The sequence below is a fragment of the Neofelis nebulosa genome, chromosome 2 (genome assembly GCF_028018385.1).
Source record: "Neofelis nebulosa isolate mNeoNeb1 chromosome 2, mNeoNeb1.pri, whole genome shotgun sequence".
Lineage (NCBI taxonomy): Eukaryota > Metazoa > Chordata > Mammalia > Carnivora > Felidae > Neofelis > Neofelis nebulosa.
This window is the reverse complement of record NC_080783.1, coordinates 114,863,421-114,888,316: the sequence shown is the minus strand read 5'-3', so window position 1 is coordinate 114,888,316 and position 24,896 is coordinate 114,863,421. Positions and strand designations below refer to the sequence as shown.

Genomic DNA, 24,896 nt, shown 5'->3' with positions numbered 1-24,896 from the left:
AGGAGGGCAAGTACCATAGTTACGGCTCAGTCCGTTGGCGGCGTAGGGTCAATTTTAAAGGATTGTCCTTAGTCCGATCAACAGTCCAGGTTGTCTTTGAAGGTCCGATGAGGTCTGAGAACGGGTCCACTGGTTTGGCATGGGCGAAATGGATCCAGGTGGCGATTCCATCTACTTTGATGGCAGTAGGCGTTGTCAGGATGACCTGGAAGGGTCCTTTCCACCTGGGCTCCAGAGTTCCCTGCCGATGACGTTTGATGAGGACCCAATCCCCTGGCCGGAATTGATGTGGAATCGGCGGGGGTCCAGTCTCATAGAGTTCCTTTAATTTGGGCCATGCATCTTCAGGGACCCTCTGCAAGGCTTGTAGGGAGAACAAGAATTCAAGACTATTATCGTTCTCAGCTTTGACAAGGTTATCTTTTAGGTTAGGGATGATGGGGGGTGGTCTACCATGTATTATTTCATAGGGTGTGAGTCCCAGTTTGTATGGGGAATTACGCACCCTGAACAGAGCGTAGGGGAGAAGGACCACCCAGTTAGCGCCAGTCTCCATGGTCAATTTGGTTAGGGTCTCCTTTAATGTTCTGTTCATTCTCTCTACCTGTCCTGAGCTTTGGGGTCGGTATGCACAATGTAATTTCCAATCAGGTTAAGCGTCTGACTTCAACTCAGGTCACGATCTCGTGGTCTGTGAGTTCGAACCCCGCGTCGGGCTCTGGGCTGATGGCTCACAGACTAGAGCCTGCTTCGGATTCTGTGTCTCCCTGTCTCTCTGCCCCTCCCCCATTCATGCTCTGTCTCTCTCTGTCTCAAAAATAAATAAACGTTAAAAAAAAATTAAAAAAAATAAGAAAACTAAAAGACACTTACACTTGTAAGTTAAAACAAAATCATGCCTTAAATACATATAATTCAGGCCAAAATCAAGAATGGAACTGGGGAAAATCTAGAAACTCCTACATTAGATTCAGAAAAAAATATGCTCACTATAGCCAATGGCTTTCAACGTTGTATTTAAGATATTAGCCAATGAAATTACACAAGAGAAAACAATTAGAGACATTAGAATTTGAAAGAATAAGGTAAGATTAACTCTATTTGCAAATGAAGTAATGATATAGCCAGAATACCCTTAGAAGTCAATGGTACTGCTACCAAAAAACAAAAAGAGTTAGCAAAACAGCAGGTTGTGAAATCAACATAAAATGAATAACCTTCAGGGAAGCCTGGGTGGCTCAGTTAAGCATCTGTCCATCCCTTGATTTCAGCTCAGGTCATGATCTCATAGTTCCCCGAGTTCTAGCTATCAGCCTGGAACCTGCTTAGGATTCTCTCACTCTGCCCCTCCTCTGTGCTCATGAAAGAGCGGACCTACGCCAGCTGATTCCATCGTGTTCTGTGTCCTCCATCTTGAGTGACTATGTCCCCGACATGGCCCCCTTTCCGGGAAAAAGGCAGAAACCTCAAACCTCCTCCCCTTGAGTAACCTCCTGCTTACCATTCAAACTTCCCGATCAAAACACGCCCGGCAACTTGCATAACGGGACTCTAACCCTTCCCCAGCCAATCGGCTGAGGCCACGACCCTTCCCTAGCCAATCGGCTAAGGCCACAGCCATTACCTCAACAACTGCCCCTAGACCCCTATAAAACCTTTGTGCTTTTGAAACTCGCTGGCTCTCTCTGGCATCTCACCGCTGCGTCGGTGTGATATGCCCCGATTCGAGAGACCCCCCGAAAACAAACCACCAGAGTCCAGAGTCAAAGCCAAACGGCAAGGGTCGTTTATTGCAGGTTCGAACCGGGACCTCCGCGCACTCGTTGCCGGTGACGCTAAGAGGCCCCGAGCGAGGATCTTACAGCTTCTTTTATAGACAGGCACAAACAAGTTAGGGATTTTTCGCGGTTACAGAGCTGTTATGGGTTGACATTTAAATTTGAACACTCAGCAGAACTTGATTGGTTCCGCCTTTATTTCAAACCACTCAGCAGAACTTGATTGGTTCCCGCCTTTAGGTCAGACCACAACCAGGCATGCCCTGGCTGGTTTCGGGAATGGCGGGGGTGGGGGGTGGGGGTCTTTTCTTTGCAGTTGTGAGTACACCTGGTAATTTTTCTCTTAGTCTCTCATTCCCCCCTTTCTTTGGTGCCTTAAGAGCCAATCTTGGATCTTATGTGTCTGACTCAAATGTTTCGGTAATGATAGGTTGGTATTGGGTCCTAAGGACCATCAGTTGGATCGTGTTAACTCGGTCTTTGATAAAGACAACTAGTTTATTAATAATATAAGGCCCGAGGGTGAGGAGGAGAAGGAGGAGTATAAGGGGCCCAGCTAGAGCAGAAAGCAGGGTGGCTAGCCATGGGGACTGATTGAACCAAGACTCAAACCAGCCTTGTTGTTGTTCTCGTTCACGCTTCCGTTTGGCCAGGCCTTCTCTAACTTTAGCCATGGACTCTCGGACTACTCCGGTGTGGTCAGCATAAAAACAACATTCTTCTCTTAAGGCTGCACATAAACCTCCCTGTTGGAGGAAGACTAGATCTAGCCCCCTTCGGTTCTGTAGGACCACTTCAGAAAGGGAGGTCAGAGATTTTTCGAGGTGCGAGATTGAGTCCTCAAGTCTGGCTATATCCTCATCAATTGCTGCCCTTAGGCTATTGAACCCTCGGTGCTGGATGGCTAGTGATGAGATCCCTGTTCCTGCCCCTATGGCACTGAGGCCAAATAAGGTGGCCAAGGTTATGGTCGTAAAGGGTTCCCGTTTTGTTCTTATTGACTCTCTTGCTTCCGTCCCTTCTGTCCACAGATCATATACAACATTTTCTCGGTGGTAAATAACCTTTGGAAATATTAATACCATGATACAATATTCGGGTGACAAATTAAAAACATCTCTGCTAACACATGGGGTGAGCCCTGTCTTAGAACAAATCCACCAACTGTCAGGAGATGGAATTATCCATTTAGATTCATCTATAGAGTAATTAGTCGGGGCACAGAGCTGGATATGGCTAGAGGGGACCTTTCTTATACAAGTCCCATTGCCAGTGACCGCTCGCAGTGTGAGGCCGGGGCCCTTTCGATTCCACTTGCAAGCTGCTGGCGACTCTTCTCCTGACTGTGAAAAAGGGGCAGCTAAACCTATGGCTTCGTAGAAGGGGGGTTTTATATCCTAACATAGTCAGCAGGCCCTTGTTGCCTCAGGGTCCGATTGGTTTAAGGCCTCATACGCTGCTGTTAGCAATTTCCATAGGGAGTCTATGCCTTCTGGGTTCTGATTTTCTTGGACAGCTTGTGCTTTTACTCCTGGGGTAAGGGCGGGGGTCCTGCTGGAGGGAGTAGTGGGGATCTGCCTGGGGATAGGCTCGTCTCTTTTTTAATACCTGATTTGGCCCCACCGGTTGTACAAGAGGGGAGACTTCTCATTTTATTTGAATGGCAGTCCCAAAGAGGGGATATTGATATAAGTAGAGTCCCCAAGTGAGTCCTGAGACCCACCGCCTGTCCTTTTTCCCCTCCTCTGTAAATCTTACACGAATAAGGTTACAGTTTTCATCATACCTGGTGCGGGTACATGGTCGGACATAGGACATTTCAATAAATTGGGGTTTTACTTCCCACTTCCATTCCCCATCATTGGAGGTGACACAACTCCAGGCTGCGCAATAGAGGGTTTCAAACCCTCCACATGTGCGCCTCATCGCCCCCGTCCTAAATCCCGGACATGCATAAAATCCATTTCTACTTATTGATACCCTCCTTTGCAGTTGCCTCCATTTACCTCCTTCCATTTTTTCTAATGGACTAATTTTTTCTAAATTAAAATATAAATCTGGCCACCAGGTATTTAATGGGGCGGTTCCTAGGGTTTTGTTATAGACTTCATGAGTCTCTAAATTAGTAATTTCCCATGTCACATTATAGGGGGTGTGGGGTTTGGATTTACAGACAGAATTTGCAGAACGATCAAGAGGAGGGCAAGTACCATAGTTACGGCTCAGTCCGTTGGCGGCGTAGGGTCAATTTTAAAGGATTGTCCTTAGTCCGATCAACAGTCCAGGTTGTCTTTGAAGGTCCGATGAGGTCTGAGAACGGGTCCACTGGTTTGGCATGGGCGAAATGGATCCAGGTGGCGATTCCATCTACTTTGATGGCAGTAGGCGTTGTCAGGATGACCTGGAAGGGTCCTTTCCACCTGGGCTCCAGAGTTCCCTGCCGATGACGTTTGATGAGGACCCAATCCCCTGGCTGGAATTGATGTGGAATCGGCGGGGGTCCAGTCTCATAGAGTTCCTTTAATTTGGGCCATGCATCTTCAGGGACCCTCTGCAAGGCTTGTAGGGAGAACAAGAATTCAAGACTATTATCGTTCTCAGCTTTGACAAGGTTATCTTTTAGGTTAGGGATGATGGGGGGTGGTCTACCATGTATTATTTCATAGGGTGTGAGTCCCAGTTTGTATGGGGAATTACGCACCCTGAACAGAGCGTAGGGGAGAAGGACCACCCAGTTAGCGCCAGTCTCCATGGTCAATTTGGTTAGGGTCTCCTTTAATGTTCTGTTCATTCTCTCTACCTGTCCTGAGCTTTGGGGTCGGTATGCACAATGTAATTTCCAATCAGCCCCAAGTATGGAAGCCAGTCCCTGACTTACCTTAGAGACGAATGCCGGTCCATTGTCTGACCCTATCATTACTGGAAAACCATACCTGGGCAGGATTTCTTCTAGGATCTTTTTGGCTACAATCTGCACCGTTTCATTCTTGGTTGGAAAGGCTTCAGTCCATCCTGAAAAGGTATCTACAAAAACTAGCAAATACTTATATCCATATTTTCCTGGTTTTACCTCAGTGAAATCTACTTCCCAATAGGTCCCCGGTCTGCTCCCTCTTTGTCTTACCCCTGTTGTCTGAGGATTGCTACTCGCATTGTTGAGTAAGTCCAACGTTCGCCAGGAACCTAAGTGGGTGCTGCGATGGATCCGCTCTAGAACTTGCCATCCTAGTTTATCTGGGAGTATAATGCTGCTTTTGGAGTCTCTCCACCAGCCATCTTTGATTCGGGTCATAGGAAGTTTACTCATCCATTGAATGTCGCTTTCTGAATACTCAGGGCTGGGGGGCAATTCCCGGGGTCCGGAGTCTGGCAGCTGTAGGGTCAATAATTGTGCTGGGGGCCGAGCTATGTTTTTTGCAGTCTGATCGGCCAAATTGTTGCCCCGGGAAACTGGGTCGGTTGTCTTCTGGTGTCCTGGGCAATGCACAATCGCTAGCTTTTTGGGTTCCCATAAGGCTGCTAGCAGGGCTAGAATCTCTTCTTTATTTTTGATGTCTTTCCCTTCAGCTGTGAGGAGCCCCCGTTCTCTGTATATCGCCCCATGTACATGAGCGGTGGCGAAGGCATATCGGCTATCAGTGTACACGGTTAGCTTGCGGTCTCTCCCTAATTTTAGGGCCTGGGTTAAGGCTATTAGTTCAGCCTTCTGGGCCGAGGTTCGGGGGGGTAGGGCTTCTGCCCACACCACCTCGGTCTCTGAAGTCACGGCCGCCCCCGCATACCTTTGTCCTTGGTGAACGAAGCTGCTTCCGTTGGTAAACCAGATGGCGTCTGCGTCCGATAATGGCTGATCCTGCAAGTCCTCCCGGACCCCATAAACTTGAGCCAGTATGTCGGCACAGTCATGAAGTGGGGTTCCCATGTCTGGGTCTGGCAGCAGTGATGCTGGGTTCAGGGCCGTTGGGGGGGTGAAGATGACCCTGAGGGGGTTCAACAGCAGTCCCTGGTAATGAGTGAGTCGAGCATTGCTCAGCCATCGGTCAGGCGGCTGCCTGAGGATGCCCTCGATGGCATGTGGGGTGGTGACTTGTAGCTCTTGGCCCATGGTCAGCTTATCAGCATCCTTTACCATTAGGGCAGTGGCTGCAATCATCCGGAGACAGGGTGGCCATCCGGCGGCCACTGGATGTAGCTTTTTAGACAGATAGGCTACTGGCCTGCGCCAAGGGCCTAAATGCTGGGTTAGCACCGCCTTAGCTATGCCTCGGTTTTCATCTACATATAGGTGGAAGGGTTTGGAGACATCGGGGAGTCCCAGGGCAGGTGCTGATAGCAGAGCAGTTTTAATTTGTTGGAAGGCCTGTTCGGCTTCTTCCGTCCAACTAAAGGGCTGTTGATCTTTTGTTGCCTGGTATAAAGGTTTTGCTAATTCAGCAAAGCCTGGATCCATAGTCTGCAGAACCCAGCCGACCCTAGGAATTCCCTCACCTGTCGTGGTGTCTGCGGTCTGGGAATACGAAGGACAGTCTCCTTCCGGGCATCCGTTAGCCAGCGTTGCCCCCCTTTCAGTAAGTAACCCAGGTAAGTTACCTCTGACTTGCAGATCTGAGCCTTCTTTGCTGAGGCGCGGTAGCCTAAGGTTCCCAGAGTTCGCAGGAGAACTTCGGTTCCCTGGATGCAGGCTTCGGGTGTCTCGGCAGCTCTTAAGAGATCATCAACATACTGTAGGAGAGTTATATTTAGGGTGTTGTTGTCTGTACTCACTTAAATCTCCATGTAGAGCCTCGTCAAACAGGGTCAGAGAGTTCTTGAATCCTTGTGGCAGTCTGGTCCAAGTGAGCTGGCCATTTATGCCCCTATCTGGATCTGTCCACTCGAATGCAAATAGCTCTTGACTTTTAGGCGCTAGTGGCAGGCTGAAAAAAGCATCTTTTAGATCCAGAACAGTATACCATTGTTTTTCTGGGCTGAGGGTGCTCAGGAGAGTATAGGGGTTAGGAGCGGTTGGATGTATGTCCATCACCCGCTTATTGACTTCTCTCAGGTCCTGCACTGGTCTGTATTCCCCGCTGTTGGGTTTGTGCACAGGCAGCAGGGGGGTATTCCATGCTGAGTGGCAGGTGCCTAGGACCCTGAAGTCAAGGAGGCGGTGGATATGCGGTGTGATGCCATTTTTGGCTTCCGCGGGCATGGGGTATTGGCGCACGCGGACGGGGTCCGTCCCGGGCTTGACCTCTATAAATAGGGCTGGGCGATGTTTTGCTAGCCCCATACCACCCGTTTCTGCCCACGCGTCTGGGAAGCGTTGAAGCCAGGGCTCGATGCCCTGATCCAGAGGAGTGGGTTCCTGATGGAGCCTATATTCATCTTCTAGTTTCACAGTGAGTACAGATATGGGTTGGTTGTGGAAGTCAGTCACTGTGGGTCCCCCCAGTTGGAAATGAATTTGGGCCCCCATTTTGGTAAGCAAATCCCTCCCCAACAGGGGGCAGGGGCTGTCGGGAATGATCAGGAAGGAATGGGTTACCTTCCCAGTTCCTAAGTCCACAGTCCTCTGAGTTGTCCAGGGGTACTTCTTTATTCTGGTGGCCCCTTGTACCCAGGACGATTTTTCAGATACTTTTCCATGGGGCTTGACCAGAACTGAGTGCTGTGCCCCGGTATCAACTAGGAACTGGACCGGGGTCCCCTCCACTTGCAATGTTACCCTAGGTTCGGGGAGGGGATCCCAACCCCGTCCTCCCTATTCCGTATCTTGGGTAAACAGTATGGGGGCTATTTTAGGCTGCCATTGTCCTTGGCTGGGGCGGGGTTGTTTCTTCTTGGGGCATTCTCATATCCAATGGCCTTTTTCTTTACAATAGGCGCATTGATCTTTATCTAAGTGCAGCCTGGGAGGGCGTATTGTTTGAATGCCTTCTGGGGGTGGCTCTTCTTTCTGGACTATAGCGGCCAGGACTTTAGTCATTTTCTCTGTGGCTTTGATCTGTCTCTCTTCTGGGGCGTCCCTGTTGTTGTAGACCCGTTGTGGTATACGGAGCAGATCCTGGATCTGTTTGCCTTCTAAATCCTCTAGGCTTTGGAGTTTTTTTCTAATGTCAGGAGCTGCTTGATTTACAGAGGACATAACGACAGCAGCCTGGTTCTCAGGGACTTCTGGATCCATGAGGGTAAACTGCCTAAAGGCTTCCATTAATCTCTCTAAGTAAGCAGCTGGACTCTCTGCCTTTCCCTGTACGACCGAATATACCTTAGCCAAATTGGTGGGCTTGCGAGCTGCAGCCCGGAGACCCGCCATCAGAGTCTGGCGATAAATGAGTAGCCTTCCCCTACCTTCTGCCGTGTTGTAGTCCCATTCGTCCTGTGGAGGTCTGGTTAGGGGGAAAGCCGCATTAATGAGGTCAGGGCTAGATGTCGGCTGACCGTCGTCTCCGGGAACCAGCTTTCTTGCTTCTAATTGAATCCTCTCTCCCTCCTCTGTAGTGAACAGGATGCGGAGGAGCTGCTGACAGTTGTCCCAGGTGGGCTGGTGGGTGAACATGACACTGTCTAAAGGAGCTATTAGGTCTTTAGGGTTATCAGAGAATCGAGCGTTCTGTGTTTTCCAGTTGTAAAGGTCACTGGTGGAGAAGGGCCAATACTGGAGTCGGGGGTTGCCTGTTTCATCGGGGGGTCCTATTTCCCGCAGGGGTAGGGCCACAGTGGAGTCAGGGAGGCGAGGGTTTGGCTCACGCTGGGTGCGCCCGCGTGTTCGGCCGGCTGGCCCCTCGCGGTTGGTTTCGTTTTCAATGGGGCCCGGCGCAGCTGCTTCCTCCCATCCTCCCGGTTCCCCTAGGGGGGCAACTAGCGGGGTGACTGGTGGGGCGGCTGCTGCAGGTAGGGCCTGGGGTGCGAGGGGAGGGGGATGATAGGGTGGAGGGTCTAGGGATAGTCGGTCCTGACTATCGGGCAATATGGGATACAAGGGCGCGGCTGGCGTCCTTGTTTTGGGGGACCTGCAGGCCGCATGGCAAGGACCTTACACATTCCCGAGGATAGGAAGGGGGCCAACCAAGGGGGTGGATTTTCCACTAAATTCCGCCATAGAAGAATGTAGGGAATCTGATCCGGGTGTCCCTCGCGACCCGGTAGAAAAATCTTTGATTTCACCTTAGCAATTATAGGGAGGCAGAAAGTTCCTTCGGTTGGCCATCCAACGCCGAAGGTTGGCCATTCAGAGCGGCAGAAGGTTATTAATTTTCCCCGCCGGATGTCTAAACTCAAATTCTGTCCTCTGGTTCTAACATCCCTGAAGTTAGCAACGAGGAGAGAAAGAGGAGTGCTTTGAGATTGGCCCATCTATATCCTGGAGGTGGAGGAAAGGTTTAAAAGAAGAAACAGTAAAGTTATGAGGATTTCTGGCTGGGCCAGGCCAGGTCACCTGTGAAAGGGAAGGAGTTTAACACTTAAAGGTTATAGAATAGAGAACACAACACTTAGATCGCTAGCGCGTTTCGGGTGTCCGCCACCCAAACAGAAGAATTCCGATGGGCCCAAAAAGGTGCCCCAGACGGGTGCCAGTGGACGTCTCCTACTGGACCTGACCGACTGCCCTATAGCGCGTCCACCAGGGCTGTGTCAGTCACCAATACAGATCCCGCGCGGGAGAGCCAGAAACGAACAGACAAACAGAAACGGACAGAGCCAGAAACGAACAGACAAACAAAAACGGACAGAGCCGGCTCACTTACCGACCGGTCTCAGGGATGACCCGTTGACTTGGGGTCTGGTGGGTTTGGGGGGATCCCGGACGAGCCCCCAGATGATATGCCCCGATTTGAGAGACCCCCCGAAAACAAACCACCAGAGTCCAGAGTCAAAGCCAAGCGGCAAGGGTCATTTATTGCACGTTCGAACCCAGTCCTCTGCGCACTCGTTGCCGGTGACGCTAAGAGGCCCCAAGCGAGGATCTTACAGCTTCTTTTATAGATAGGCACAAACAAGTTAGGGATTTTTCGAGGTTACAGAGCTGTTATGGGTTGACATTTAAATTTGAACACTCAGCAGAACTTGATTGGTTCCCGCCTTTATTTCAAACCACTCAGCAGAACTTGATTGGTTCCCGCCTTTAGGTCAGACCACAACCGGGCATGCCCTGGCTGGTTTTGGGAATTGCGGGGGGGGGGGGGGGGAGTGGGAGGTCTTTTCTCTGCAGTTGTGAGTACACCTGGTAATTTTTCTCTTAGTCTCTCAGGTGCAGGTAGGGGATTGAGCTCGAGCTAGCTCGAATAAAGGCTCTTTGCTTTTGCATTGGACTCAGCTCCCTGGTGGTCTTTGGGGATCATGAATTCTGGGCATAACACTCACTCTCTCTCTTTCTGTCTTTCTCAAAATACATAAATCAACTCCAAATGAAAATGAATAGTCTGCATGCAAAGAAAAGCAAGGTAGAAACTGAGGAAGGTAGGAAACTAGTTAAGTAAGTAGCTCAAGGTCACCCAGCTGTTGCATGGTAGGGACTCCAACCCAAGTGGTCTTGTTTCAAGGTCTGGTCACCTAATCATTCTTATCTGATATTTTTTTCCCTTTTGGAGTATGGTCTTATAGAAAAGGTAGTTGAATCCCAGAGTATCTGGAAACAGAACTACAGTCTCACCAGCTGTGATCCAGTATACTTGAAAGAGTCGTAAGAGTGACTTTCAACATGAAAATTCATACGTTGGTACCCAGTACCAAGGGCCCTAACAACAGCAAAGGCCAAGTGCTCCTCAGCCTTTGCTGAGGCTGAGGTTTGCAGATTTGCAGTTTGCCTCAGCAAATCTGAGGGGGAAGAGTAGGTGAGGCTCCCAGGCTGGGGTTCTCAGAAAGCAATTATAAAAGGCTGATTCACTGTGGCATTTGGGCATGATAAGGGTCTCCCTGGAGACAGCCACCCGACCTAGCCTTATGGATAAGGGAAAACTGTGACAGTGTGGAGCTACCCCCAACACTGGCCACTGATGCAGGAGGGAGGTCCTGAACCTCCTCTCAGAGGGAAGGAACAACATTCAGAGAATCTGGCTGAAAATAATGAGCAGAGGGGGAGTAAGGACAGGGGATGAAGGGAGATAAACCTGCAGAGGACCTACCTCAAAAGTCTCCAGGGTCTAAATTTAACTGCCTTTAGCCTTTCTTGTTTTCTGGTGTTGGAGAAGTAAATAAAGTACGCCAAAGATGGCCAACAGGGCTAAAACAAACTCTGGTCTCTAGCTTAGAGACCCCTCCCCGGGTTCTTCTTTTGTTTGCTGTGTGCATGAAAACCGCCACAGATACAGAGGCTGTTGGCTATAAATTACCCTCCTCACCTGCATTCCGGGCTCAGACCTTTGGAGAAACAGTCTCCTCTGAGCCTGCCATGTAAAATAAATCTCCAATCCACCAAGATCTCAGACTGCCACTTGGTTTTTCCGCCAGCATTCCAGCCTGGTTCCATATCACACTTGGTTCTCTGACCGGGGAACCCAACCGCGCTGGCCCATTGTTGCCACCGGTTTGGGAAAACAGCGAGGCGGTGACGAGTGAGAGATGGCAAGAGAGAAGACACACCCTGCCTGAATTTCAGCCGTCTCCTTCTCAGTTGCCTCTTGCTGGCCCCGCTCCATTGTTCCTGCCCAGACTCAGAGACCTGGTAGGTGAGGACCTGGACCCGATGTTGGAACCAGTAAGGCCAGGCCCCAAAGAAGTCAGGCCCACCCAAAAGGGTGGAAGGGGGACCTGATCAATTCCTGGAGGCCTTAACAGATCTCGCAGGTAGATAATTTTGTGGGAGGGAATGTAATAGACTCGTGTGTGTGTGTGTGTGTGTGTGTGTGTGTGTGTGAGTGAATGTGCTACTCAGCCAGGCTTGCCAGTCGATTTCAAGTTTGTGGCTCCACGGACAGTCACTCTTAAGGTCCCCAAAAGTCCATGGAGTCTGAATGGGCTCTCCTGTGTTGTGGTGAGCGTATAAGGTCTAGGGCAGTATCGGATCAGATTCTGATCGCATGTCACAAAGCTGAGTCCCTTATGGCCAAACCTCACCTAAACTTTCCCTTGGGAACACAACCAGAAGAGTATCTGATACTCTTCTGAGGGGATACTGTCCCTTTGTCTGTCTTTGTGACACCAAACAGGAGAAAGAAATTAATAATGGGATCAAAACAGTGTAAGCCTGTGATTTTAGAGGTCATGCTAAAAAATTTTAAAAAGGGATTTTCAGGAGATTATGGGGTGAAAATGACACTCAAGAAGTTAAGGACCTTTTGTGAACTAGAATGGCCCATATTCAATGTAAGATGGCCCCCAGAAGGGACATTAGATGCTAAAATAGTGCAGCGGGTTTGGCTAATAGTCATAGGGAACCAAGGCCACTCTGATCAATTTCCATACATTGACACCTGGCCTGAAATTGTACAAAATCCCCCCGCCTTGGGTGCGATTCATCGTTAGCAAACAGAGCCAGGCAAAGGTTTCAGCCACTTTATCCGGATGCTCACCCAGGAAGCCAAAGAAGCAACGCACCGCTCCTCTAATATTTAAAGGAGATGCACAGGAAGATATTGTCTTTCCAATACCTCCTTATGACTCACCAAGCTCCCTCCCCACTGCCCCTGAGCTTGAAACTCCTTCTCCATCTGTCTCGCCACCAAGACCACAGTCGGCACCACAGTCGCCACCGCGGTCTGTGCTGCAGCCGGCGCCACAGTTGCCACTGCAGTCACTGCCACCAGTCATCTCTGCCACAGTTGCCACCACAGTGGTCGCCACTGCCACAGTAGCTATTGCCACAGTCACCACCACAGTCGGTGCCACCACTGCCACTGTGGTCACTGCCACTGCAGTCACCACAGCAGTGGTGATGAACGGTACCTCTCTATACGGAAGAAATATAACCTTAAAGAGTAATACAACCCTATGTTCAACCCCTGGGGTGTTCTACCTATGTTCTAATTCAGCCTACCGATGCTTAGAGGCCAACTGGACTCAGATATGTTATTCTGTCTTCCTAACCCCAGAGATATCAGTATACACTGAAGATCAGCACCTGACAGCCTTTAGCCCCAAGTCCCAGGCTAAATGGGCAGTCCTGCTACCTGTTCTGATAGGAGCGGGAATTGTGACAGGAATAGGAACCAGAATAGGGGGCATAGATTCATCCATTGGACTATACCATAGACTATCTCAAGAGCTAAATGAAGACATGGAACAGGTGGCAGATTCTCTGGTAACCTTACAAAGCCAAATAAACTCTCTGGTGGCAGTGACACTCCAAAATAGGTGAGTCCTCGACTTCCTCACTTCAGAAAAAGGAGGGAATTGCATCTTTCTGGGGGAAGAATGTTGCTATTTCATAAACCAGTCAGGAATAGTTACAACTAAGGTTAAGGAACTCAAGGAAAAAATTCAGTGTAGACAACAGGAAAGTATCAATCAATGGAAAGGATGGGATCTCACAGATTGGGCATCCTGGCTTCCTGCCCTGGTGGGGCCCTCCTCTCCATAATTTTACTTGTATCCATTGACCCTTGTATACTGAATGCCATGGTATGTTTTATTGAAAACGCTGTTGCTTGCTAAACTACTGCACATATCTTAGCCTTCTGAAAGTACCAACCTGTAAAACTGAAAGGTGATGCCTACTAAAAGTTTTTTTTTTTTAAAGGCATCAAAAGGGGGAATGTTGGAGAAGTGGATAAAGTACACCAAAGATGGCTGATTGGACCAAAACAAACTCTGGTCTCTAGCTTAGAGATCCCTCCTCCAGTTTCTTCTTCCTTTGTTTGCTGTGCACACGAAAAACCCCACAGATATGGAGGCTGTTGGCTATAAATTACCCTCTGCACTTGCATTCTGGGCTCAGACCTTTGAGAAACAGTCTCCTCTGAGCCCACTGGTGTTAAATAAATCTCCAATCCACCAAGATCTCCAAGTGCCACTTGGTTTTTCCGCCAGCATTTCAGCCTGTTTCTGTAACACTGAGAACATCTACTACAATATTTTCATGGTTAGGGACCCCTCAACTCAATAACTGAGTTTTACTGTTTACCCAGTGATGTGATGTGATGTGGGGGTTCAGGAGCAGTGAAGAAAGAACTCTTAGACATCTTGGTCCAAAAAGGTGGTTTTATTAAAGCATGGGGACAGGATCTGTTCTCAGAAAGGACTGCACTGTAACTGTGAGGAGCAATTGATTATATACTTTTTAGTTGTGGGGTTTAGGGATAGCATAAGTCTCTAAGGAATTTGGACACAAGGGTTCCAGGGCCTTGAGGGGCTAGTGCTGTTAAGATAAGGTCATTTACTACTGTACAGCAAAACCTTAGTCATGAGACCCTTCAGATATATATATATATATATATATATATATATATATATATATATATAAAACAAAATATATATATATATCGGGGAGCATATGTTTGAAGGATGACTGTCAAAAAATAACTTGTGGAGGTAGAGATAACGGAATTTTCCCAAAAGATTTTCATATGTTAAAGACTTAGAGGATCCTGGAGGTCTGGCTAATGTCAAGCCAAGTTTGCTTTTTGCCTTTAGCAAAGCCTTAACAATAAGATAGTTGTAAGTTCCTTGAGGATGGTCACTCTGTTTGCCCCAAATATTTATAAATGGGCTGCAAGTTGTAAAGAAATTTAATTTTTCCTACATTTCTTTAGTCTGTTCTCCACATCAGCCAATACATATATATCATTTCCAACTATATTATGATAGTTTTGAGCCTTAATTTACAATAACCCACTGGCAGCCATGGCTCTGTCTTCTTATTATATAATACTTTGTCCTTGAACAACTATACATCTGCTTTATGTTTTCAGATGACCCAGATCAGAACTGCCAGTCACATACCATGCCATGTGATACTAGACATAAGATTATGGTGACCTGAGCAAACAGAACATGGTCTCAAGGCTCAGTCATTGGGATTCTATCTTGAGAAATGCCCAGTCAGGAACCCTGACTCTAGCTTTGGGCAACTGGAGACCATAGTCTTAGGGCAGCTGGATGGAGGACTTGAGGAGACAGAGCAAGGAGCAGGTGAATGTCAGGGATAACCCAGCACACAGAGCAGTTGTGTGATGTTGCCATCTGCCTCACCCAGGGCCATAGCTCACCTCAGAGCCTACATCTGGCTCTCCTATAAAAGATGTCCTGATACCTGCCCACTGTCCTGATACCTGCAAACAACACTGCCCAAGGTGAATGTTTTTGGAAGCCCTGGGTAGATTTTGGGCAGGGATGGAGACATAACTGGTGAGTTTTCAGAGGAGGAATGGGTGGAGCCATCATACAGCCATGAGAAGGTGATATTTGAGGAAACATATGAAATGGATTTGTTTTATTTTTATCTAAAATAGAATCAACTTTTTAACATAGGAACCATATGTTAAACCACACAGGCGCTCCGAGAAATGCCATGTTTCTTGATGACACTTGTCAGGAGCCTCATCTGGAACTGGCACTTTTCCTGGATGGGGAAGAGTAGCTGTACTTAAGTCTATGTCAGCTTTGCTCTGGGACTCACTTCCTAAAGGTGCGTCTCTGAAGAGTGCCCTTTTCTACCCAGGTACAGGGTCCTCATGCAAGTCTGGAAAGGCTGGTGCCACTCTCTCTTCTTAATTCCCTGCAGACACAGAACTCATTTGGGAAGTGGAATGAAAAAACATTGTCTTTAGTGCATAGATCAACATAAAACTTATTGAAATTGCAGGGTGACTTCTTAAATGTTTTCTAAGGTTAACTCATTTCTAGGCAAAAAGATGTAAAAGTGGGGTGTAAGTAACACTACTTAGATTAGCTTCGTGCACATGAAAATATTTTGTATTCTTTCTCAGCTGTATTGGACTTCTGCTCTATTGATGTCCTGCCAACAGAGCCAGCAGCAATACCAACCCCTCCAAAGCATCCCTCACCCCAGTGCCCAGCCTCATGTCACCCTCCAGTCTCTTCCTGCAGTGGCTTCATATCTGGGGGTGGCAGTAGCTGTCTGGGTCACTACAGGCCCCGTCTCTTCCTTCAGAGCTGGCACTATGAATGTGAGTCCTTGGAGACTCCAGCTGCTGCCAGGGCTCTGTGGGTTGCTGCTGACTCGTGACCTTGGGGACCACTGAAGAGCAAAGAAGGAAAAACCAGATATTCCTGGGCCTTCCCAGGCCAGATGCTTTTTTCTCTTTGTTGATCTTTTTACCCTCTACCTCCTGGGTTCATCATGCTTTATGTAGACTAAAGAGGTTTTCCAGCTGGAATTCTCAGTGGATTTATAATCCCCAATGTTTAGTATGGAACCAGACTTGCTCTTGATCTTTTAACCTTATTCAATAATAAAGTTCAAATTGTATGATCAGAGTTGTGTTTTATTCCATTTTATTGAAGCCCCTTCTCAGAGCTGGGATCCTCAGAAACTGTTATAATGAGATCTTTAATTTTGTGTACCTCTTCCATTGCCATGTGAAGCAAATGCGAGATCCATTCAATCTTCAAGTCAGAGCTACTTCAGATGATGGCAGAAAAAGCAGGGATGCATCTGTTGGGGCAGAGGGTTCAGACCAGGAGTGGGTAGACCCAGACACAGTAGCAGAGTCTTCAAGAAATCACCTCCTATATCATGACCACTTTTTATTTAATCAACATTTTATTTTTCTACCCTTGTTCTAGAGATGGTTTGTGTGTTTATGATTGTAAATAACACAAAGTTTAACATCTTAAAATTCTGAAGTTTTGTTTGAATTTTAGAATATTTTCTAAGATTCAATGTCCCAATTTAGAATTCATTATAAAGATTTTGTAACAGAACTATGTAAGAGGGTGGTTTTAATGGCTCTAACACAGAATTGGAGAGTATCTCTTTAAAATAATCAATGATGGGTATAAAATTATATTTTATTGTTTTCATTTGTATTTCTTTATTTGGGAGAGTCAACGTTTTTCCAAATATTTATTGTTTCTTTGAATTCTCTATTTTGTGAAAAAAACATGTTTATTCATTTATTAAATTTATTTTTGAGAGAAAAAGAGACACAGAGCATGAATAGGGGAGGAGCAGAGAGAGAGGGAGACACAGAATCCAAAGCAGGTGCTAGGCTCTGAGCTGTCAGCACAGAGCTGGATGCAGGGCTCGAACTCACAAACCACGATATCATGACCTGAGCCAAAGCCAGATGCTTACCTGACTGAGCCACCCAGGCACCCCAATGTTTGTTGATTTTTGAGACAGACAGAAAGAGAGAAAGACCCAGTGAGCACGTGCATGTGGGGGAGGGGCAGAGAGAGAAGATCTGAAGCAGGCTCTGAGATGACAGCGGGAGCCCAAAGCAGGGCTCACCCACGAATGAGATTATGACTGGAGCTGAAGTCAGTCACTCAACTGAGTGAGTCACTCAGGTGCCCCTCTATTTTGTGAATTTTTAAATAACTATTACCAATTTATCTCTAAGCTCTTATATTTTCTTATTGCTCACATGTGATTTTGAAATTCATTAAGTTACATAATGTAGTCATTTGTGTCTCTAACAAATGCTACAAATTTGATTGGTTATTTTATTAATTATATAAATTGCTCTTCCCTTAGAAGAGAATGGCATGATTCTTCATAATTCAACTCTTTTGTAGGTAACTTTCTAGGTTCATTAATATGAGTCCTGAATAATTTTTATTCAGGTGATTTAAATATTTCATGGTTAGTGGCTTTACATAAAGGGCCACTTGAGCTCATAGACTGAACCCAGGGTTTGCCTATTTATAGCATGTGGCCAATTTACAGAATTTTCTTACTAATTCTAACAATATTCAGATCAATTATTTTGTTTTACTTTGATGATAGTTTTGTGTCATTCTTTCTTTTACATATATATCATATACATGTTTCTATACTATTTAATTTGTTAAAATTTCAGCAAAAAACTAATTTATAATGGTAATTGGCACATTATGAGTTTTGCTTATGAGAAACAAATTGTGTTCATCATCTCACAGATAATCCTATTTCTCAAAATTTTCTAAGATCTTTTTTATTGAGATCTAATATTGAATTTTATTAAGTATTTTTTAGAATTTATTGAGACAGTTATGTACATACTTTTCTGAATAACATTTGAGGTCTTTGGAAGACTGATTCTTTGAGTTTGGAAGGAGGACAGCTGAAGAAACTGAGGTGTGGAGAGGTGACGTCACTGTTGCAAAGTCACAAGTGAAGGTGGTAGTAAGGCCAGAAATTGGACTCTGCTCCCACACTTGGAACTATGGCTCCCTGCTACGGATAAAGGGAACAAAATTAAATAAAAATTATTGGGTTACAAGTTAGTTAGGACCTGTGCCTACATTTTACCTTTTCAACCTTATCTTCCTCATCTGGTCCATCAAAAACATCAACATAAGTCTTAGAGATTTCACTGCTGCCCCTAAGTCCATCCTGTTAGGAGACTGCCTCTTTTTTTTTTTTTTTTCAAAAAAATTTTTAAGCTTATTTATTTTTGAGAGAGATACAGAGTTTGAACAGGGGAGGAGCAGAGAGAGAGGGGGACACAGAATCTGAAGCAGGCTCCAGGCTCTGAGCTGTCAGCACAGAGCCTGATGCGTGGCTCGAACCCACGAACCATGAGATCATGACCTCAGCTGAAGTCCAGTGCCTAACTGACTGAGCCACCCAGGCACCCCTGAGATTCTGCCTCTTGATTCTGCATCTTTCCCAAGATCTTGAACCTCTGAAACAAACATGGTGGTCACACTCTTGCAAGTGGTCACACTCTTCAGCCTTCCTATTATTTTTTTCTGCTTATTAGTCACTTTGCTTATGATGCTTACTTGTGCAGACATTAGTGAATACCAAAGGTTAAAGGTACACACTTTTAGTCATGAAATAAATAAGTCATATGGGTGAAAAGTACAGCATAGGGAATATAGTCAATAATAGTGTAATAATGTTGTATAGTGACAGACAGTGACTACACTAGTGGTGAGCATAGCATAACGTATAGACATGTACTGTATGTACTGTATGCCAGAGAGTAATGTAACATTGAATGACAGAAGGCCATTCCTAGAGTGATGCTTGCCAGGAAACTCTTTCCCACCCTACCTAGCACATGCATTCTGAGTTTGTTGCCCAAGTTACACAAAGGCAGTTAGTTCCTGGTCCTTGCAGGGAAGGAATGCAAGCTTGGAACTGAATCATCTTTGTCCTTGGTATCACATGCATCATCAAAACACTAGTATCAACTTTGTCATCATCAGGCACCTATTTTCCATGATAGATGTTTCTAGAGGTACTTTGTGAGAAGGTACTTTGTGAGAGGTATTTTGTTTATTTTGTACATAAACAAATGTATCTTATGAAAATACATGGAAAGAGTTGGCTATCAAGAGGAACTTTCCATAATTGGGAACATTCAACACTAAATTTTCTCATCTTAGGTGTCTGTGGTCTGAGATAGAAGAAAGGGTTATATTTTTGTGTCGTTTTTTAGTTTGTTTTTCTAATTATGGGAAGAACTCTTTCCGTATCCTAATTTTCTTGTATGTTAAGAAAACTCATGTGTTTCCTTAATGGTTACCATGGTGCATGTGTGCCCATGTCTCTGTGTGTGTGAGTGAGTGTGTGTGTGTGTGTGTGTGTGTGTCCATGTATGTGAACAAGAGAAAGAGAGAGACATATTGGAGGAGAAAGAGGGAGGGAAAGAGAGAGAGAGAGATCGGAGGAAAGGAGAGAAGGGAGGGAGACTTTCTGAGAAGGGTTATAACTTAGTGGAAACATAGACAGGGCTACCAGACTTCTCATTGTTGTCTCCATGGGGGACTCCATGGGACAGAGCAGAGTCATGACACAACTCTCAACAAGAATCAAGACATGCCCATACATAAGACCATTTTATATCTCCACCTCTCTAGGCTGACCCAAGTACAAGTACAAATATGCTAACCTCGGGGCGCCTGGGTGGCGCAGTCGGTTAAGCGTCCGACTTCAGCCAGGTCACGATCTCGCGGTCCGTGAGTTCGAGCCCCGCGTCAGGCTCCGGGCTGATGGCTCGGAGCCTGGAGCCTGTTTCCGATTCTGTGTCTCCCTCTCTCTCTGCCCCTCCCCCGTTCATGCTCTGTCTCTCTCTGTCCCAAAAATAAATAAAAAATAAAAAAAAAATAAAAAAAAATGTTGAAAAAAAAAAAATTAAAAAAAAAAAATATGCTAACCTCCAAGATCCAATCTGAAGGATTCTTAGAGAAGCAGCTCTGTAAAAGATTTTTGGTGCCTTGATTGAAGGCTTTATTCCCACACACAGATTCATGGACTTGACCCAATGAAAAGAGCAATGTTTACTCCAGGGGAGTGGATTGAGCCCTGGGAAGTGGTATCTTGGTAAACGTTTAAGTAGTGGGATTTCTGGGGGAAAAAAGGAATGTGAATTGGTGCCAATCTCAAAGATGCAAATATTTCCACCATGGCAGATTTCAAGCTACCAAACTGAGAGCACTGAATGCAGAGTTGGGAAGGGATGCACACATTGGCTGTCCAGCCCACTACTGTACTGGGACACTAGACCAAACATTACTGAACCTGTTGGGAAGAAAAGCCTCATGGCACCTGGTAAACCTTGCATAGAAGCTACTGGATCCCAATGTGGAGGTGGATCTAGGCCAAAGGGATATTTCTTAAAGATAGACAAGGGTGAGTTTAAGACAGAGGTTGGAAAGACAGGCATTCATAACCTCCTTAGAAAAGGAATTTTAAAGACCACGGTGTTAGCATCCTCTAGCAGCAATTTGGTCTCCACAAACCTGAACCAGAGCCAAGGGGAAGAATATGATTTACTGAATGCCACATATAAATTTGTTCCCCCAAAGCCCTGACTGAGGCTGCCTGAGGCTGGGAGTTCCCACTTCTAGCTCAGTGTGGAAAGAACCAATGGGCTAGGGAATGTCAGGAAGAACCTGCACATGCTTTGCTTGTGCAAGAGCCATGTCCTGCTCCTCCCAGAAGCATGGCTCACCTGAAGCCCAGCCCTGGAGCCCATATAAAAGGTGTCCCTGCTGCTGGCACCTCATCTGCTCAGCTTCCTCAGGGACATGATTGTGGTTGTCTGAGACCAGGGTGAGTGTTTCTATGAGACCCAGGGGGGCACTGGGCAGTGTGGAGATGGAGGTGGAATGCCATTCTGGGAGAGGGGCAGACTGGAGTGTGGAGTGGAACAGAACAGTGGGCATGGACAGAAAATCAGGACTGATGCTCTGGACCAAGCAGGAACCACTTAGGAGGGCTAGTGGTCAGAGGGGGAGGTGATATATGTGGTCAGAGACAGAGGTGATATATGACCAAGAACTATACAGTCACAGTGAGTGGCCTGCTAACACTGAGCCCATTGCTCTGAAGGAAGCTTTTCCCTGACTGTGCAGATTCCCAATTTATACTGTGTGTGTGTGTGTGTGTGTGTGTGTGTGTGTACACACAGACACAGACACATACATACACATCTATGGCATATATATATATCTCAATATATATGGACTCAATATGTCTTTGAAAGGACATGAGATATCCATTCTAGTATTTCATTCTATCATTTGGATATTGCTTGATGTATGAATTAGCTGCTGTTCTTAATCACTTAAAAATCAAGAACTGTGGGGTCGCCTGGGTGACTCAGTTGGTTGTGTCCAACTTTGGCTCAGGTCATGATCTCACACCTCGTTAGTTTGAACCCTGCGTCGGGCTCTGTGCTGACAGCTCGGAGCCTGGATGCTGCTTCAAATTCTGTGTCTCCTTCTCTCTGCCCCTCCCCTGCTTACACACACACACACACTCTCTCTCTCTCTCTCTCTCTCTCTCTCTCTTTTTCTCCCTCTCTAAAAAATAAATAAACATTTAAAAAATTAAAAAAAAAAGAATCAAGAACTGTAGACCACTCTAAAAAAGTAAAGTAGTAGTTTCAATGAGGTTAGTAAGTCTGTTCACACAGGCTGCTACACATAAGTTTACAAACACTTATATCTTAAAGAATGAAGATGTTACTTGAAATACACACTAAACCTAGTATAGGTTCAATGAGTTAACAACAGAGCTATTACCATATGCTTCAACACCTAAGTTTACATACACTTAGATCTTTTTTAAAGTTTTAATTTAAATTCCAGTTAGCATAGTGTTATATTAATTTCAGGTGTACAATATAGTGATTCAATACTTCCATACATCACCCGATGCTCATCACAACAGGTGCACTCTTAATCCCCATCACCTATTTCACCCATCCCCCCCACCCCTCTCCCGTCTGGTAACATCAGTTTGTTTTCTATAGCTAAGAGTCTTTTTCTTGGTTTGCCTCTCTCTTTATTCCCGCCCCCCTTTTTTCCCCTCATTCTATTTCTTAAATTCCACATATGAATGAAATCATAGGGTATTTGTCTTTTTTTTTAATTTTTAAAATGTTTATTTATTTTTTGAGACAGAGAGAGACAGAGCATGAATGGGGGAGGGTCAGAGAGAGAGGGAGACACAGAATCCAAAACAGGCTCCAGGTTCCCAGCTGTCGGTACAGAGCCTGACGCAGGGCTCGAACTCACGAACTGCGAGATCATGACCTGAGCAGAAGTCAGACGCTCAACCGACTTAGCCACCCAGGTGCCCATTTGTCTTTTTATCACTGACTTATTTCACTTAGGATTATACTCTCTGGCTCCATCCATGTTGTTGGAAATGTCAAGATTTCATGCTTTTTATGGTTGAGTGACAGTCTATATATATATATATATATATATATATATATATATATATATACCGCAGCCCAAGTGTCCATTGACTGATGAATGGATAACGAATATGTGCACATACTTTAGATATCCTTCCCCAACCCTGCGGGAGGATTTCAAAAGAGGGAGAAATTTAATGGCTCTGAAGGTTAATTCTGGGTATGTTTCTGTTTTTTCATTCAGGTTGGCTGAAATCCCACCAAGATGTCCTGTCAGCAGAACCAGCAGCAGTGCCAACCCCCTCCCAAATGCCTGCAAAAGTGTCCCACCCCTAAATGTCCCCCTAAATGTCCACCCAAGTGCCCCCCAGTCTCTTCCGGCTGTGGCTCCAGCTCTGGGGGCGGAGGCTGCTGTAGCTCTGGGGGTGGTGGCTGCTGTCTGAGCCACCACAGGCAACGCAGGTCCCACCGCCACAGACACCAGAGCTCTGAATGCTGTAGCAGTGGCAGCAGCCAACAGGCTGAAGGATCTGACTGCTGCTCTGGGGGCTGCTGCTGACCTTAACCAAGAGGAACACTGAGGAACAGCGTTGCAAGCATTAAAAGACAAAAGACCTACTGCAGCTTGGTGTTTTTGTCCCCTTTTCTCTCTTGTCTTCCCCACCTGGGATTTGCTGATGATTTGCTGCTCAGAAGCCATCAACTTTATGCTTTGGGTTTGCGCTCTTTTTGGCCTCATGTGAATATCAATTTTACTCAGGTTGTTGAAAAATATCCTAAAGCATGTGCTTTGCAACTGTAAATTTACCTTCAAGTCCCAATTTTATTGGTGGCTTTTATTCCATTTTTCTTCTTTTTTTTACCTAAATCCTTGTCCTCCCTGGATAGAAAGACAGACTTACCGCTTTTACTAGACTAGAAAAAAACCAACCAATTAAACTTTAATGAATTGATATTTAATGTATGTTTATCTTCAAGAAAATCTAAACTTCTGCAGTATTCATGTGAAGTCAGTAAATTAGGATGGACTAGAATTCCCAGAGGAATCTAACTTAAAAAAAGATTAGGAGGGAGTAGGGCAAATGAGGAGATGTGAGTCAAAGAGTACAAACTTCTGGTTAGAAGATGATAAATTCTGGGGATCTGATGTACCATATAGTGATTATAGATAACAGTACTTACTGTACTCTACACTTGAAAGTTGACAAGAGTAGATCTTAAATGTTCTTGGCACAAAAAAAGAGATGGCAATTATGGACGTTAAATTTATACAACGTTACATGTCAATTATATCTCAATAAAGCTGGAAAAAACATTGGTGATGAAAAATAGCCATGCTACTCAAGTGATTTGGACAGAAGATCCTATTAAGTAAAAAATGTAATTGTTGCTTCATGCATACCTCCTAAGGACAATCTCTCTCCATCTCTCTCTGTCTCTCTCTCTCTCCTACTTGCTCACTGTTTTTAAGAGAATTGAGATAACAGAATAGTCTCAGCTCCAGTTGGGAACTGATGGAGAAAGCTTGCTGATCATCTTTGAAAGTGCTCTCTTTATGCTGTGTTGTGAACATACAGAAGTTTGGTTAAATAAAGTATAATTGAAACCCAGACTTTTTAATTTTTCAGTTTTGTTTAAATTTTAGTTTTTAGAAGACTATTTATAGAGACCCAAGCATCAGGATTGGAATGAAGTTTTTCCTTCTCTTTTCCATATGCTGCCCTAGAGATAGGAAGCTCCTTGTTTCTGAGCTCTGCTGATTTAGGCTGTCTCTCAGAAGCCTTGTATATGATAGATTAGATATTGCAGACCCATCCTAGCCTTGTAGTCATGTGGAGAGCTCAAATGAATTCACTGAGAGGAAACAATGAAGAGCTGAGGTGGGCATCAATATGGCTCCCTTAAGCTTTTCGAGAAACCCTTTTTGAAATAAGCCTGATTTGTTATTGTTCTTGTATTCACCACCATTTGAGATTGCATATCTATTTCCCTCATTTTTTAAATGCCTCTTCCCTTCTCCCTGGAGAAGATTGCACTGTGTAATTTATATTATAAAAGTTTCAAGATGTCAGTGTCCAGTCATGAGACCAGAGACTACTACGGCTATTTGAAATAGAGAGGAGTTTAATGCAGAGAGCTTGTTATAAGAGTATTGGAGGGGCTAAAGAAGTAAGAAGGGCACCTGGGGCTACCCAGAGATATGGAAGCATCAAAGCCACGGCAGAAGTGCCAGACTCCTACCTGTCATCCTGTGACTTGCCAAATAGCTGTGTTTGCTCAGGAGGGCCCTGGAAACAAAAGTATTTTGTTTTCAGGGAGCCTCAAATCAGCAGGGCTATGTAACAAGGAGCTTCATGTCTCTAGAATGGAGTGTGAGGAGGAGAAGGGTAGAACTTCATTCTAATCCTGGCCTGAGAAAAGGGTAGAAGACAGT

General features: G+C 45.7%; 1 protein-coding gene and 1 long non-coding RNA gene across 2 annotated transcripts; one reads left to right on the top strand and one right to left on the bottom strand.

Annotated features, from left to right (window-relative positions):
* Positions 1 to 3,940: 3,940 nt before the first annotated feature.
* LOC131490683 (uncharacterized) lies at positions 3,941 to 18,197 on the bottom strand. The gene is made up of 6 exons (XM_058693224.1): positions 18,115 to 18,197; positions 12,365 to 12,648; positions 10,484 to 10,577; positions 8,112 to 8,773; positions 6,369 to 6,478; positions 3,941 to 5,781 (listed from the first exon to the last, which is right to left on the bottom strand). The coding sequence occupies exons 1-6, from the start codon at positions 18,195 to 18,197 to the stop codon at positions 3,994 to 3,996; spliced, it is 3,021 nt and encodes a 1,006-aa protein (XP_058549207.1). The 3' UTR covers positions 3,941 to 3,993.
* A 2,563-nt stretch (positions 18,198 to 20,760) lies between these two features.
* On the top strand, positions 20,761 to 24,072 carry LOC131493213 (uncharacterized). The gene is made up of 2 exons (XR_009252518.1): positions 20,761 to 20,868; positions 22,707 to 24,072. It is a non-coding gene; the product is annotated as an uncharacterized LOC131493213 (long non-coding RNA).
* Positions 24,073 to 24,896: the final 824 nt, after the last annotated feature.

Bases quoted from the DNA above. Each gene is read 5' to 3' on its own strand.
- LOC131490683 (XM_058693224.1), bottom strand. From the start codon at position 18,197: ATGGACTTAGGGGCAGCAGTGAAATCTCTAAGACTTATGTTGATGTTT. The intron at 10,578-12,364 runs GTGAGTCATAAG...CTTCCCCCTCAG, and splicing joins GGCAGTGGGGAGGGAGCTTG to ATTTGCTGAGGCAAACTGCA. The intron at 8,774-10,483 runs GTACCAACGTAT...TGCGGCCTGCAG, and splicing joins GTTAGGGCCCTTGGTACTGG to GTCCCCCAAAACAAGGACGC.